This window comes from Tachypleus tridentatus, chromosome 3 (genome assembly GCF_004210375.1).
Source record: "Tachypleus tridentatus isolate NWPU-2018 chromosome 3, ASM421037v1, whole genome shotgun sequence".
NCBI lineage: Eukaryota > Metazoa > Arthropoda > Merostomata > Xiphosura > Limulidae > Tachypleus > Tachypleus tridentatus.
The window spans coordinates 4,651,494-4,665,970 of NC_134827.1; the positions used below are offsets into that span (position 1 = coordinate 4,651,494).

General features: G+C 34.8%; 1 protein-coding gene across 2 annotated transcripts in view; it reads right to left on the reverse strand.

The window, feature by feature from the left end:
• Positions 1-6,830, reverse strand: part of LOC143246244 (bifunctional 3'-5' exonuclease/ATP-dependent helicase WRN-like) — a 73,582-nt gene extending 66,752 nt beyond the window's left edge. For both annotated transcript variants that reach the window (XM_076492643.1, XM_076492642.1), the window contains exons 1-2: positions 6,643-6,830; positions 3,217-3,436 (exon numbers count right to left, since the gene is read on the reverse strand). In XM_076492643.1, the coding sequence (XP_076348758.1) occupies positions 3,217-3,423 (207 nt within the window). In that variant the 5' untranslated portion in view covers positions 3,424-3,436; positions 6,643-6,830. The remainder of the gene's footprint in view (positions 1-3,216; positions 3,437-6,642) is intronic.
• Positions 6,831-14,477: the final 7,647 nt, after the last annotated feature.

Sequence of the window (14,477 nt, forward strand, 5' to 3'; positions counted from 1 at the left end):
AGGACCATAGTCCATGTACAGAATAGGCACAGTGGTTATAGTGCCAGAGCAGATAGATTTAGCTGCCGTATCTGCAAGCGCATTCCCGCGAATACCAACGTGGTCTGGTATCCAGAAAAACTTGATAGAAGTAGATGTTAATGAGAAATGGACCAGTCGGTTTTGAATATCAGCGAGAACAGGGTGTGAGCCAATGTGAAGTGATTCCAAGGCCAGTAGAGAACTAAGTGAGTCAGTATAAATAGTGCAGTTGGAGTACTGCTCAGCTTCAATATGATCCAGGGCAAGAGATATGGCAAACAGTTCACCAGTGAACACAGAAGCTGTAGAGGGGATTCTGCATGCAACCACCATAGAGCCATAGACCACAGATCCATAGTCGAGTTTTGAACAAATAAGAGCACGATATATCTTTAACATAAAACATTGATCCGCTCCCCAACTGGTGGTAGAGAGGACACGGAGGATGTTCAGTGCTCTTGTGCATTTGACCCGTAGCTGCTTTAAGTGTGGTATAAAGGTCAGCTTACGGTCAAAGATAAGAACCAAGAACTTGGTCTCAGGGACCACTGGCAGAGAAACTTCACCGATACAAAGTTCAGGATCAGGGTGAATACCCCATTGGTGACAATAGTGCATGCAAACAATTTTAGAGAGAGACAGATGAAAGCTGTTTGCTGTAGTGCACTTCAGTACACGACTGAGTGCAGTTTGCAGTTGCTGCTCAATGTATCTCATGTTTGACGACTGACATGAGATGTGAAAGTCGTCAACATACAGCCCATTCGCAACAGTGAGAGGGAGTTGTTCAGTGTTTAGATCCCAGAGAAGGTAAACTGAAAGAACAGAACCTTCCCTGGGAGGTCTCCTCACCACGTTCAGGAATCCACACGGAGGGGAAAATACATAGAAACAGATATATATTGTTACAAGTTTAAAGATATTTCTGATAAGTAAGTGGATTTTCATGTTACAATTTAAAGTCATTCAAAAAGATAAAAGGGTAATTTGGATATATTTCATATATTTCTTATTTTGGTTAAAAGGACAGTCAAATTGATGGACATTGTATGCAGTTAGAATACAGAAAATAACAGATAAAATAGTTTTATTGAAAATGTATAAAATGTATTTAGGAGGTTTTAGAGATTACATCAACAAAATTTGAAAATTTTCAGATGAAGAAAAGTACTTCTAATCTTAACATGAAAGTAACTTTGCACTCAGAGCAGTCAACACTTTAACTCCATATATTCATGGAGAAATTTTTAAGAAAATAGTTCATTAGAAATCCTGATATTTTATCTACAAAAGACTCGATGCTTGCCGAAAGCTTGTGAAAGTTCATGAAGATATTTAAACATATTAGAAGTTTAGTATGGAAGCTACAGAGGTCAGTTTGGGGTCATAAACTCAGTTGAATCGACTGAACCAGCAGCAAGAGTGTTAAGTGGTGCTACAAAAGAGTAAAATAATCTCCTGTTTGATACAAAAGGATCTCATAGTTAGGAAGTATAAAGAGATTACTCAATCAGCCTTTACATCTAAGAAAGTGTTGTGTTATGTATCATGTAGGTGTTATGCAGATGAAGTAATAAATTATATCATAAATAAATATGAAAAACTTGCTTGATATACATACCAGAATAAGCAGTTGCAGTATGAGTTTTATTAAACTTACATCCTGAGGAAAATACAAGACCCATCCTTGACAGCGAGAAACCCACTTGAAATAAAAATGTATCTCAGAACAGCTGGTATGGATATTAACACTTTTATTGACCTTGGAAGGTCAAAACGTTGTTCTCTCCTTATCAATAAAAGTGTTAATACCCATACCAGCTGTTACAAGACCCATCCATTTGGTCACAATCACCACAACTAGCCTAGTTTTAGTAGAAAAGATTGCCTGCACAAAGCTTGCAAATAGGCATCCCTGTCCTACTATTGCTTAAGGGATATATCCATTCAGCCTCATACCAGTGGGGTTATACCAACCTTCCATGCCTTTCAGCTGTACAAACAGGCCCTCTAAGCTGTTATCTGCAGACTTTGTAAAGACTTCAAAAAGCTAGCAAAGATGAGAGTAAAGATAATAATTTTGATATATTGTACAAAAGTCTTTTGCAACACAAACAACATGGCATAACAATAACCATTACAGAATACACCATCACAACAGAAAAGGGGATTTAAGGTCTAAGAACTCATCATATATCATTAACAGATCACTAATACTTCCATATATATGTATGTAAGGAGGGGAGTGACCTTGAAATTTGTATGTGTAGGGAGTATCGGTATAATAAGCCTAAAGTAAAGACAGTATGGTATACCAAGCCTAGAATCAAGAGCATGAAATTTATCATGAAAATAAAATATGAATTTAATTTTAAACTGAAATAATTCCTGAAATGAGCTTCTTTCTATTATACCACCAGCATTTTAAAAAACAACAAAGCATCTTTAATCAAAGGAGACTAAGTTAAGAAATCAACATTTTTTTGTTTCATTTTATACTTTCAGTATGTAGACTAACAACGATGTAATACTTTTGTTACTAATCAACGAAAAAGGCATTGTTGAAATGTATTACCAGAATAAACTAGATTTTCTATATACCTGAAGTTGTTAATCTAACTGATTTTAACCAATAATTATTCTATGAATGATCTCAATTTTGACTGGCTCACAAAGGAACTTACCAATGTTTGACTGTCTCAACTGCACTTTTATGCCTCTTTCTTGAACAAGCTTGATTTTGCAAAATTTATTTATTTCAGTTAGCTATGAAATGTGAGGTTAGGGATGGGGTGAAGGTACTTACCTCATTATTTCTGATGAGCTATATGTTAATCAGATATAAAATTCAACAATGTAAATTAACTTCAAAAAATAAACAAACTTTCAAATCCTTTTATAATACAAGCATTTAGAAAATGTAATTATAGTTATTAATACCAATATTCAAAATATACAGAGAAAATGGTACAAGTAAACCCACAATTGAAAATACTGAGCTTGTGCTCTACTATTTTAACCTAACAAAAAAAATGTATTTTAGAGACAAATAAATGAGCTTTCCTTTAACTGTTCTATTTATGCAATACTTTTCAATGTAAATGGTCAATGTAATCAAAAACAAACTAACATATTAAGCATTATAAAAAACACTATATGCACAAACGATCATGATCAGATAAGAAAAAAGCATACATCAAAATCTACAGTATGTTGCTGCTGAGAACTGGGTTTACTCAATGAATTTTTTTCAAGAACAGACTTGGCATTTTTAAGATGATTAACAACTTCTAATAACTGCTGTTGTGAGGTAAGACTTTCTTCAGATGTAGTAGAGAGTAATGTCAAAGTTTCTTCTGCTAAATATCTGATGTCTTCTGCTAGCTTCTTACAATATTCCATTTTACTTCTGTTTCTGAAAAAACAATTCAGTGGCAAATATTTACAAGAAAACACACAAGCTAGACAATATTCTGAACAGAGTTGACTACTTCAAGATGAACTTTCATAACCATTTGTTTACTTTAGTTACTCTTTCAACTCTCAGGAGTTTAAACAATAATATTTTTAAATCCTGAACACACTAACAGGTATTCATTTATTTTCTATAATTTAGTGCTGCCCCTTATATCCACACTTTTTCTTGCCACTAAACTTAAGGCTCCCACCTGAACTCATATTTCCATGTGATATTGCTATATTGTTGCATGCAACAACTCTTTTTACCAACAAGATTACAACACAGCCTCATATTGCAGCTGACTACCTTTATACTGATTGTTCAACGACCATTTCAATATTAGGCAATAAAATAGGATACATCAGAAATGGGAGATTAAGGGTGAGAAATGTGAGGTGAAGTATCTGATAGAAATACATTTTCAATGTTGAAAAACATTAACTTTCAATACAATATCTAATCTCTACTTATATACAGTGAGGATCCCAAGTCAAAGTGGTGGTGGAACTAGTCTAAAATTTTAGCTAGGTAAGATTCTTTCAAGAAGTATCCAGCAAGGACCTATAGAATAAGATACCCTATACCTTTGAAAAATATAATAGTACATTTGTGGGAAACTGCAGCTCATTTGTATCTGGGTATACTCTTCACCCAAGTATTAAAAGAACAGTGCTATAATTAGGAAGGAAGACACAAGCACAACTCAAGAACTACAACAAGCTTATGGCACGAGTATGCCAGGCCGTACATGGTCAGTCAACTCCAGTCCAAAACTAGACAGCACAGGCGAGTCTCTATCTTCTCCACTTCAAGACCAAACAAAAATGTAACATTTAAACTGCAAGTAAGTACCTGGGAATCCAACATCCAGGTAGAGATAGGATGGGAGAAAACCAGTAAGAGGGGTGAATTGTACTATACTAGCAAAAAATCATCACTCAAATCTCTACTGAATGTAATTGGTCATACTCAAGAAGCAGCCTCCATAGTCCACCACACCAGTGGCTAGGAAATGGTAAGTGGCAAGGATTTCCATGCTCCACCAGAATTAAAGAAAAAGAAAGAAAAAAATAGATAAATCACATTGAACAGTCTGAAGGAGCACATCACTATAAGACAGTGCAATAAATGACCACAAAAACCCTATTTTGAAATACATACCAGCACTAGGAGTTGGAGTTAACTCCCTCAACACAGGTTTGGTCAATCTGACCAACTACATTATCTCTGTGTTCTCCTTTTAAATGTTTTATAGATTTAATACTTTTACCTTTTAATATAGTGTGTACATCTTCACAAAATTTGGTAGTCTTTAAGTTAACATTAAGAGTTCTTCCCCTACCAAAAATCATATTTTTAGTGAAGTATTTTTAATAAGCTAAAATAAAGATTTGTTCATGAATGAGTATTTGTTTTGAATAGTCTGTATGCAAAGTAATTTGTTTGTTGAGGTTTAAATTGCTTTTCCTCATAACAAAAATCTCAAATTTCCTTTGTGTAATCCCCAAACCTCCTAAACACATTTTAAAAGTTTTTTGGTAAAACTTTGTATTTTATTTAGTATTTTCTCTATCATATCTCTATATGGGATTTCTCAGTTTGACCTACCTAGTGACAAACAAACAAAAAATTGAAATAACCCTAAATTTCCATTTTTTTCTTTCTAGAATGACTTCAAATTGTAACATGAAACTACATCCATTTATCCTAAGTAGCTTTAAGCTTGTAACAGTATACAGCTATTTACATGCCTCATTAAACATTATTTATTATTTATTTTACCTAATATAATCTTAAAAAACCTAAAAAAATCATATTTTTACAGTTTAGTTACTTTTATAAGAATAAATAAAGAATAAAACATGAAAAAGAAAAAATAGTCTTTAGCCAATCTTCTTTTTTCTTACTTTTGACTGTTTGATGACAATTAACCTTATTTTTTTTAAATTCTTAATTTCAAAATTGCAATTACTACCCTTTTCACATTTTTTTTTAATTTGATGAAATTATTGTTTGGCTTATAACTCAGAAACAGTTTATCTATTCATGAAAAGTAATAAATTAAAACAAAAACACATTAGCAGTTTCTATTAAATCACACATTCTTTGCATGGGAACTTGCAAACTTTGCACTCACATTTATAACTCTGCAATTCATTTATTTCTCTAAATTTGTTTTACAAAAATATGAATGCACCTTTTAAATACCCATTTTAGAACACAAAAATACATCAGTCATTAGAATAGAATGTCTAGTTTATCAGGATTTCTAACTAAACTATAAACATTTCGTGATGACAAAAATTCCACTTGGAGTAAAAATGTATCTCAGGGCAGCTGGTATGGGTATTAACACTTTTACCAAAATAAAGCTAAGAACAACATTTTGACCTTCTTAAGTCACCTTCAGGTTAACAAAGAGAGAGCTTGCAAACTGATGGGTTTCACAATTTTTTTGATACCTCAACAACTCAAGACAACAGAAGATTAAAATTTTATATTATTACTTGTAATTATGTATATTTTGTAGTTCTAATTATAAACAAGAAACTATATGTTACCAAAGTTATAAAATCTAAAGGAAAGAATTTAGTATCAATACATCATGAGATAGAAAGTGAAAATACTTGTTAATATTTCCTTTTGAAGTTAATTATATCTTAGAGAGTATAAAACAGACATATACTGATAATAAAGTTGTTTAATTAAATGTTGAATACAATTACAAAAGGTCATAACATGCATACTCTGAACCTGCTAAGCAGAAGGAGCTGCTTTAACTAATCTAACACACTGTCACACTAGTAATTATTTACAGAGGTTGTGAAGCTTGCTGACACAAGTTATGGTATGGTTAGGTGGATTCCATACTGCATAGAAGTGTACCTATTTATTATCAATTTTATTTCACTAACTCACAAATCAAATTAATAACAAAATATTATTTATTTAATATACTATATACAGGGCTGATTACTTATTAGGTTTACTTGAATTAACATTACTAACATGTTACAGCTTAGATAATGCTTACATTCTGTCACGTATGTATACAGTAATATATCCAACCATACAAAATACATAGCACATCAACTGCAAAAAGTCAGACGCAGGCAATACACAACTATAAATTACTAAAGTCAACACGTATTACAACTTACTAGTTATATTAACAGGATTCGATGGCCAACAAACACAAATGTTCACTGCTTCAGAATGTACCATTACTAACATTAGTAAGACAAAAACTAAATCTTATAAACATGGCAAACAAACATATTTAACACAAAAACATACCCCACCAGAAACTAAACCGTTTACTCTCTACCCCAATGAAGCACGATTGTTTAAAAGTAGAGTACCGTTTAGACATTTATATGTATATATATTATAATTTTATTTTGTATTGGTATTTATGACAAGTCTATTGCTCCTAATTTTGAGCAGCTGTTGTTGTTTTCTGTTATTAAGCAAATAGCTACACAAAGGGTTATCTGTGTAATGCCCACTAGGGGTATCAAAATCCTGTTTCTAGGAGCATAAATCCGTAGACGTACTACCGTGACACTAGGGAGCTTGAGCATGACCATTCAACAGCATTATATCGACCTACTTTTGAACTACTGACCAGGGCCCGGCATGGCCAAGCGTGTTAAGGCGTTCAACTCGTAATCCGAGAGTTGCGGATTCGAATCCCGGTCGTATGAAACATACTCGCCCTTTCAGCTGTGGGGGATTTATAATGTGATTTATAACATAGATGATAAAGGCTTGATTATTACTCTTGCAACACACTCAAAGTTTAATGTGTGGAGAAAAATATATTATTTCTCAAGAATTTGAAACCCAGAGATCTACAAAGAGTCATCCCTTGCCCTTATACTACTGTAATCGCATTCTTAGATGCGTTGATATAATTCTTATAATTAGATACACCCAGTTAAAAAAAAAAAAAGCAGGATCGGAAGCGAAATTTTAGAGTAACCTAACATTGAAAACGTGAGTACGTAAGCCGCGTGAGAAATAAATAAACTGGATATGCCCCCCAGTAGTATTGTGCTATGTCTGCGGACTGTTAGAAACCGACTTTCGATACCCGTGGTGGGCACAAATAGCCCTTTGAGTAGCTTTGTGCACAAGACCAAAACAAACAAACAAACAAAACAATATATATCTGAAGAAAAGTCAAAACAGTCTTTATTAATGACAAAACAACAACACTGAGCATAGTTGCAGAGATAAAGGAAGGCTCACCTCTACTGAGTCAGTGTGTGAGTTGGCATCTGTCTTTTTTTTTCTCAAACAAATTTCCATATAACTAAGGCTACATTCTAATACAATAAATCTTGGTTGCCACGTGGTTGGTCATACTCTTATAGCATTCATCAGACCGTCAGCTATGATATACAAATATTATACACAAAGCCAGCAAAGTACATTGCATCGCTGGCTATTCCACCACGGATATATTAGGTTGTCCAGAAATAAATGTCGGAATCCTCACAATGACATTTAGAAACTGAATACTGAGTAACTTATCATTGATTGGTTGGTTTAATCCAACGTTTGTCGTTTACAAACTGTCTTAGTTGTGCGCTATTTCAACTCTACTCAGTGTTAGTTTCGTAACTCCCAAGACAGCATAGACAAAAAGGACTTTCGTCTCATTTTCCTCTTCGAATTCAAACTTGGACAAAAAACTACTGAAACTACACGAAACATCAACAAGCATTCAGTCATAGGTCTCGGCGTGGCCAAGTGTATTAAGGCGTGCGACTCGTAATCTGAGGGTCGCGAGTTCGCATCCCCATCGCGCCAAACATGCTCGCCCTTTCAGCCGTGGGGGCGTTATAATGTGATGGTCAATCCCAAGAGTTGGCGGTGGGTGGTGATGACTAGCTGCCTTCCCTCTAGTCTTACACTGCTAAATTAGGGACGGCTAGCACAAACAAACAAACATGGATCTGTTACTGAACGTACAGTTCAGTATTGACTAAAAGTTTCGACAAGGAGATGAAGTCTTGAAGATCACGAAGGTAGTGGAAGGAAACCATTCTTAGGTGAAAACACATTAAGGGAAGCAGTTTAAACAGACCCTCGCACAGTAGTACGTGAACCTGCAGAAAAGCTAGGCTCAAGCAAATCAAGCATTGCCAACCACCTTAGTGCGATTGGAAATACGAAAACGTTGGATAAGTGGGTTCTAGATGAGTAGGCTGAAGAGCAACAAAATCGGCGTTATGAGACCTGTTAAGGATGATGCTCCAAAAATTGAACTAATTGGGAATCGAGGTTCTGCATCATCTACCTTATTCCTCGGACCTTTTTCCTACATACTTTCATTTTTTTTCAAGCGCTTTGGAAATTTTTTAACAACAAACGCTATCAAAACCAGACAGCTGATACCTGTTGGGAGCAGATCACAGATAACTCACCGTGTAGTTTGGACTGAACAACAAACAAATAATGTAATAAAAAAATAAGAGTATAAAACAACAATAATGCATAACTATCAAATCTAGTATCTAGAAATATAATTCAAGTTTATATTCTACACTTGATACGTAACCAGCCTTACTTTGATTATTTATGGACTGTGTTAGTTTTTTCTTAAATATTCAATTAATTCTCGTTGGAAGGTAGTTTTTAGCATTTGTAGCACAACCATAAATTTAACAATGCTTTAATGAAATGGTTAATAAACTTTAAAGGTCTGGAAACGTTTGTTTGTTTTAAACACAAAGCTACTCAATGGACTATCAAAGCTACGTCCACCCTAAATGTAAAATTCCAGTTTTTAGTGGCATAATCTTATAGACGTATTGCTGGAAGGGATGAGAGACCATTGGATAAGAACAATGCGAGAATAAAACTCAGTTGTAGTTCATTTTTTTGGGCCTGCAACACAGACGTGCAAACTAACAGTCTTGACCCATGAGGAGATCTTGTCCATTAATTGATTATCTGAACCATTCTTATCATGGCAACATACTGCCATGCAACAGGATATTTCATTAATGAATGAATACTATGAGTAATGTTTTGATAGTTTTGAGAAGGGCAACTAAAGAACCCAGATTTAGCATGGATGATTCTTGCAGTGCAGCAAGGTGGAGCTCAGTCAGAAAAAATAAAGATATATTTCGTAGATGCATGTAATCTATACCATCAGTTATGAGCATAGGAAGGTATGCTGAATCGTTGTTGTTTACCATCAAGCTATGGTTCTTTGAAATATGTTGCAGACAGTGGTTTCCACCATTACATAAAGGCTAAGTAGCATCAAAGTGTTACCCAAACTTGTGTTAATATTCAATGGTGGTTCTATTGATCACATTTGAATCCAGATATTCATCACTGGTCTGAACATATATTTACTGACCAGTAAAAGATCACACTGAGATAAGATAAATTCTACCATAAAGGATAGCCCTAGATATCACTAGTCCATCCCCAGTAAGGACATCAATACTTACTTGTTGACATCAACTGCTTTCTGAAGTGTGCTGAGACTTATAAATTAGTTGATACTTTGATGCAGTCCAACTGGATAGCCCAGTTTGGAGCATCAGGAGAGATTAATGTGGATCAGGGAATTAATTTCAGCAGCTAAACATTCTATCAGTTATTTACAGCATCAGAATGAAAACAAAAATTTTCTCTTATCAAACCCAGCCCAATGGCTCAACAGAGTAGATGATACAGACTTTCCAGTATATGCCTTCTAAGATTATTAATCTTGGCCAAACCATCTGGAATAAACATTTACCATATGTTATGATGGCAAACAAAGCAACTGAACAGAGAAATACTAGTTGTTTGCTTTATATTCTCAAATTTAGGTAAAAAAATCTGCTTCCTGTGATATCACATATTATCATCATCATTGAGAGGACGTCTCATAATGCTCACAATAATATGTGGAGTGGTTAAGGTTTGCATTTCTTCATTTGTAGAGGTTTGCATGTCAACAATTAGGAAAGGATGCCAGGTATCAGAAGAAGTCATACAACAATACAGTAAATAAATGGAAGAACCAACATGGAGACTGTGTCTGGTTTTGGTACATCTCAGTGGCATGAAATCAGCTTAGACCTGGCATAACAAAATCTCACATCATACTCTGACAAACAGGTGCACAGACATACAAGTTACAGCACATGGAGTATGTTGATAAACTACTATATAACAGATGAACCTCTAGTACACTGGCTTTACAGAGAACCAGAGGATGAGATCAAAGAGACAGAGGAAAATGTCAATGCTATTTCAAGTTGAGTTGACTCACCTTGTACAGAAAAAAAGCTGAAAATGCTTATCTGACTAACTACAAGCCAAAATAAGAAAATGCTCTAGTTAGAAACAAAAACAGATCTGATGCTCAGCTGAATTATCAAATACGGCTTCTTGATCACTATACCTAAGACAGATTAAATATAAAGAAGTAAAAATGGTTTGCTGATCACAAGATTAATGGGACCCTAAAGGTTTAGTAACTCATACCTTATGAAATTTGAGTAGGGTTTCACTATTGGTAATATAGTATAGATGTTATGTGGTAACTGCTTGAACCACTTCATAAACTAGGGTGGTTATTAGGTTGAAATATTGATGTCTGAAAGGCCACTGTGACCCTTGTTTTCTGAGCTATCAGGTGAACTGTTTTGAACTGAAACATTTTCCAATATTTTCAGATAATTACTTACCTGATCTAGCTGAGAGGTCATAACTATATGGTGCATGTTATGACTCAGGCTAACATAATTGCAGTAATTTACCAAAGTTGGAATAAAATGTTTTACATATTTAGTTACTCAGTTTTAGTAGTTTTGACTTTTTTGTTTTAATACATTTTGTAGTATTAAAACATTGTCTTTCTATAGCTAGCTAGGGTACATATATATCGATCCTTAGTTCTATTTTTAAAATTAAAAATATATATTTATTTTACTTGTACTTATAAGGTATCCCTTAAATTTACTGTGTTCACCACGTCTGAAGACAAACCATTCCAAATGCCATCCAACTTCCAAGAGAAAGGGTGTAATTCTCTTACCAGAATATGTGACAATGTGTAGATTTGATACATGTACACGATCTGACAAATGTGTATGGACATCACACAAACACATTAATAACAATATTAAACATGAACAGAACGCAATACTGAGGCAACATGTGGATGAAAACAAAAGATTTGATCTCGATGTTAAGTCCTTGAGATATTAGGTTAACTATGCTTATTGGTCAGTAATTTATTATTTGAAGACACAGTGTATCTGTCATTTTCGCTAATACTCTTGAGAAGATGTTTTAATTCCTACCCTGACGTATGCAATAGGTTAGGGAATCTTAATGAAAGGATAAGACTGGTGGAGAAATTGTACAATCTGTCTTTTTCAGTAACAGTAGTAAAATATATTTTGATTGGATAGAAATGAAATGTTAATGATGTGGTGTAATAATTAATAGTAACTGAAATTCACGTATATTTGCATAGATATCATTATAATTGTAAACCTGGAAAAATACATCCTTTTCCCTATACATTATCTAGTTTTCTTGAGAGTTTTTTGCAATTCCCTCCTCAGTCAGGCCAAGCCTTTTCCACTATGTCTTTGAGCTTAAGAGGTTCTCATATCCCTCTGTTGTACTCACATTCCATCCAGTAGAAATTCCATGAGTAATGGACCTTCAGCTCATATTCCTTGGATCACCCTGTTGTCCTTCCTTCTTCCCTTTAGACTAACCTTCCTTGGTGGTTGGACAAGGACAACACTATGATTGGTGTACCTCTTGCAGACATACATCTATTTACCAATGTTTCTCTTGTGGCTTGGGTACATATCTTCATACTCTAAAAATTTCTGGTAATTCATCGTCTGTGTCTCATTTCCTCTTTCTTAAGGGGACAGTGGTTATTATGTATTATGACAATTCCACAGTGAGCTCATACATCACGTAGCAAGGGGGTACCAAATACAGGTTATTTTGTTTTTGGATTATGGAGGATCAAGTACAAATTCTGGCTTACTATATTCCATGTACTTTTGAATATTGTTGTGGAATCAATTATCGAGTCCACATGGGGTCATTTCCTCAGAGGAATCTTTCGATCTTGAAGTTTTCTGGTTGTTATGCTCTCATCTGGGCACCTCATATATAGTTATTGCCACCCATATGAACAACAGTCTATCATTCTTCTGGTCTTTCAACCTCAGGTTTTAGGGGTAAATGACTTCAGTCAGAAATGATGAGGCCTTTACAGTTAAGCCTTCCTTAATTCTGGGTGTGTTGATACTGGTAGGAATTCAACCAGTCAATGCTAGATCCTCCTTATAATATTAGATTTTGGTAAATCATGCCATATTCCTACAACTGAGACTAGTAGATGCTTGCCTTCTTGGTAATTCCAATTGGAGGATGTTTTATTTCTCTGCTCATACAGTTGAGCTCAGGGAGACTTCATCCATCTTATGATACTAGTCATGGTACATGCAATGCCTTGTAGAATATGGTTAAGTAGGCATTTCACATCCTTCTCATAATGCTAGGTGCATAATGTTTCTTTGATGCTCTTATGATTAGTTAGAATTGTTATTTTCCTGCATGTAATACCAGGTACAGGATGACTTCCTGTTCTTACAGTTGGGATGAGGCTTTGACAAAGCCCCATGAGTCTGGGTTCAGTTTGTTGTATTTTCTGTCTCCTATGGTTGATTTGGAAATTTGCCTGGTAGATGCTGTTTACTTTCTTGCTCATTGTAATAACAGTTGCTTGAAACATGACACTGGTTACTTGTGGGAGGGGTTGGTGTATATATTACAAATGGGCTGCTTGTCCTGGTCATCATACATTGTATATATTGGTTTTGATCTTACCTGAGGCCTTTCACCTCGCAATACCAAGGATGGGATATAGAACCTCATCTGTACAGTTGAGGCTGAGTAGATATTTAAGAATTCTCATTTAATGCCTCTATCTTCATTATTCTGGAATCTGGCATTGGCATTCCTTTTTTTTCTTTTCATATGGGTTTGCTTCCATTTTTTCTTCATATTACTTGTGATTTTTTAGGTTTGTTTCTAGTCATGTTTGTATGGTTAGTTACACTGCACAGCAATTGTTTTGAAAAGTTTTGCTTCCTGAAAAGTTTTTGCTGATTGTGACAGGTACCTGGTGGGTATGCACAAATATAGTTTTGGTTTTGCTTCATCACGTAGGAACTCAAAGAAATATACAGTTAACTGTTTACAGGCAATAACGTATTTAATTGTGTTTATGTTTCTAATATATTCTTAAGTTCAACATAATTAAGAGTGTTTTGCTCCTGATTTTCATTTGTATTCAATGTCTGGTGCATCACATTGCAGTGTCCAACAGTAGTCAGCAAGCATTGACAGATTCCAGTTGCCCTGATATCGGGCAACCTGATATTTTTTCCATTGTAACAATGTCCTGGTGAAAACTGAAGATTTCGATGAAATGGTACGCGATGAGCAAATTTGGATGTGATTTTCGTGATCAACAGCCAAAAATCTGTAAGGAAAACCCAACAGTGTTCAAGAAGCAAAAACTTTGTTGTGCAGTGTTATGGAGCAAAATTCATATTGCTTTATTTACACCTGATACATAGTTTCCAGAGTTCTTTCTTTTACTGGCTTCAGGCCTTGAGACTGGCCATTTCATGGCTCTCACTTCTTTAAGAGTGAATAGCATACCTGTTCCAGAAATGATGCAGTACCTGTGTGGTTCAATTTAGTTACAGAACACATCTCTTTGATTTTCTACAGATTCTTTCCATGGGAGAGCTAATTTGTTTTACCTTTTCATTGGTCCATTCATTTACTCAATATGTAATTCCAGCTATTGAGTGAATGGAGGTGTGTGTCAGACCAGAAGTTATGATTTCCCAACACTGAAATTAGACTTCCAACAGACACTTACCTTTGCTAACACATTTATAACCCTTCTTTCCCACTTCCAGTGTTCTTC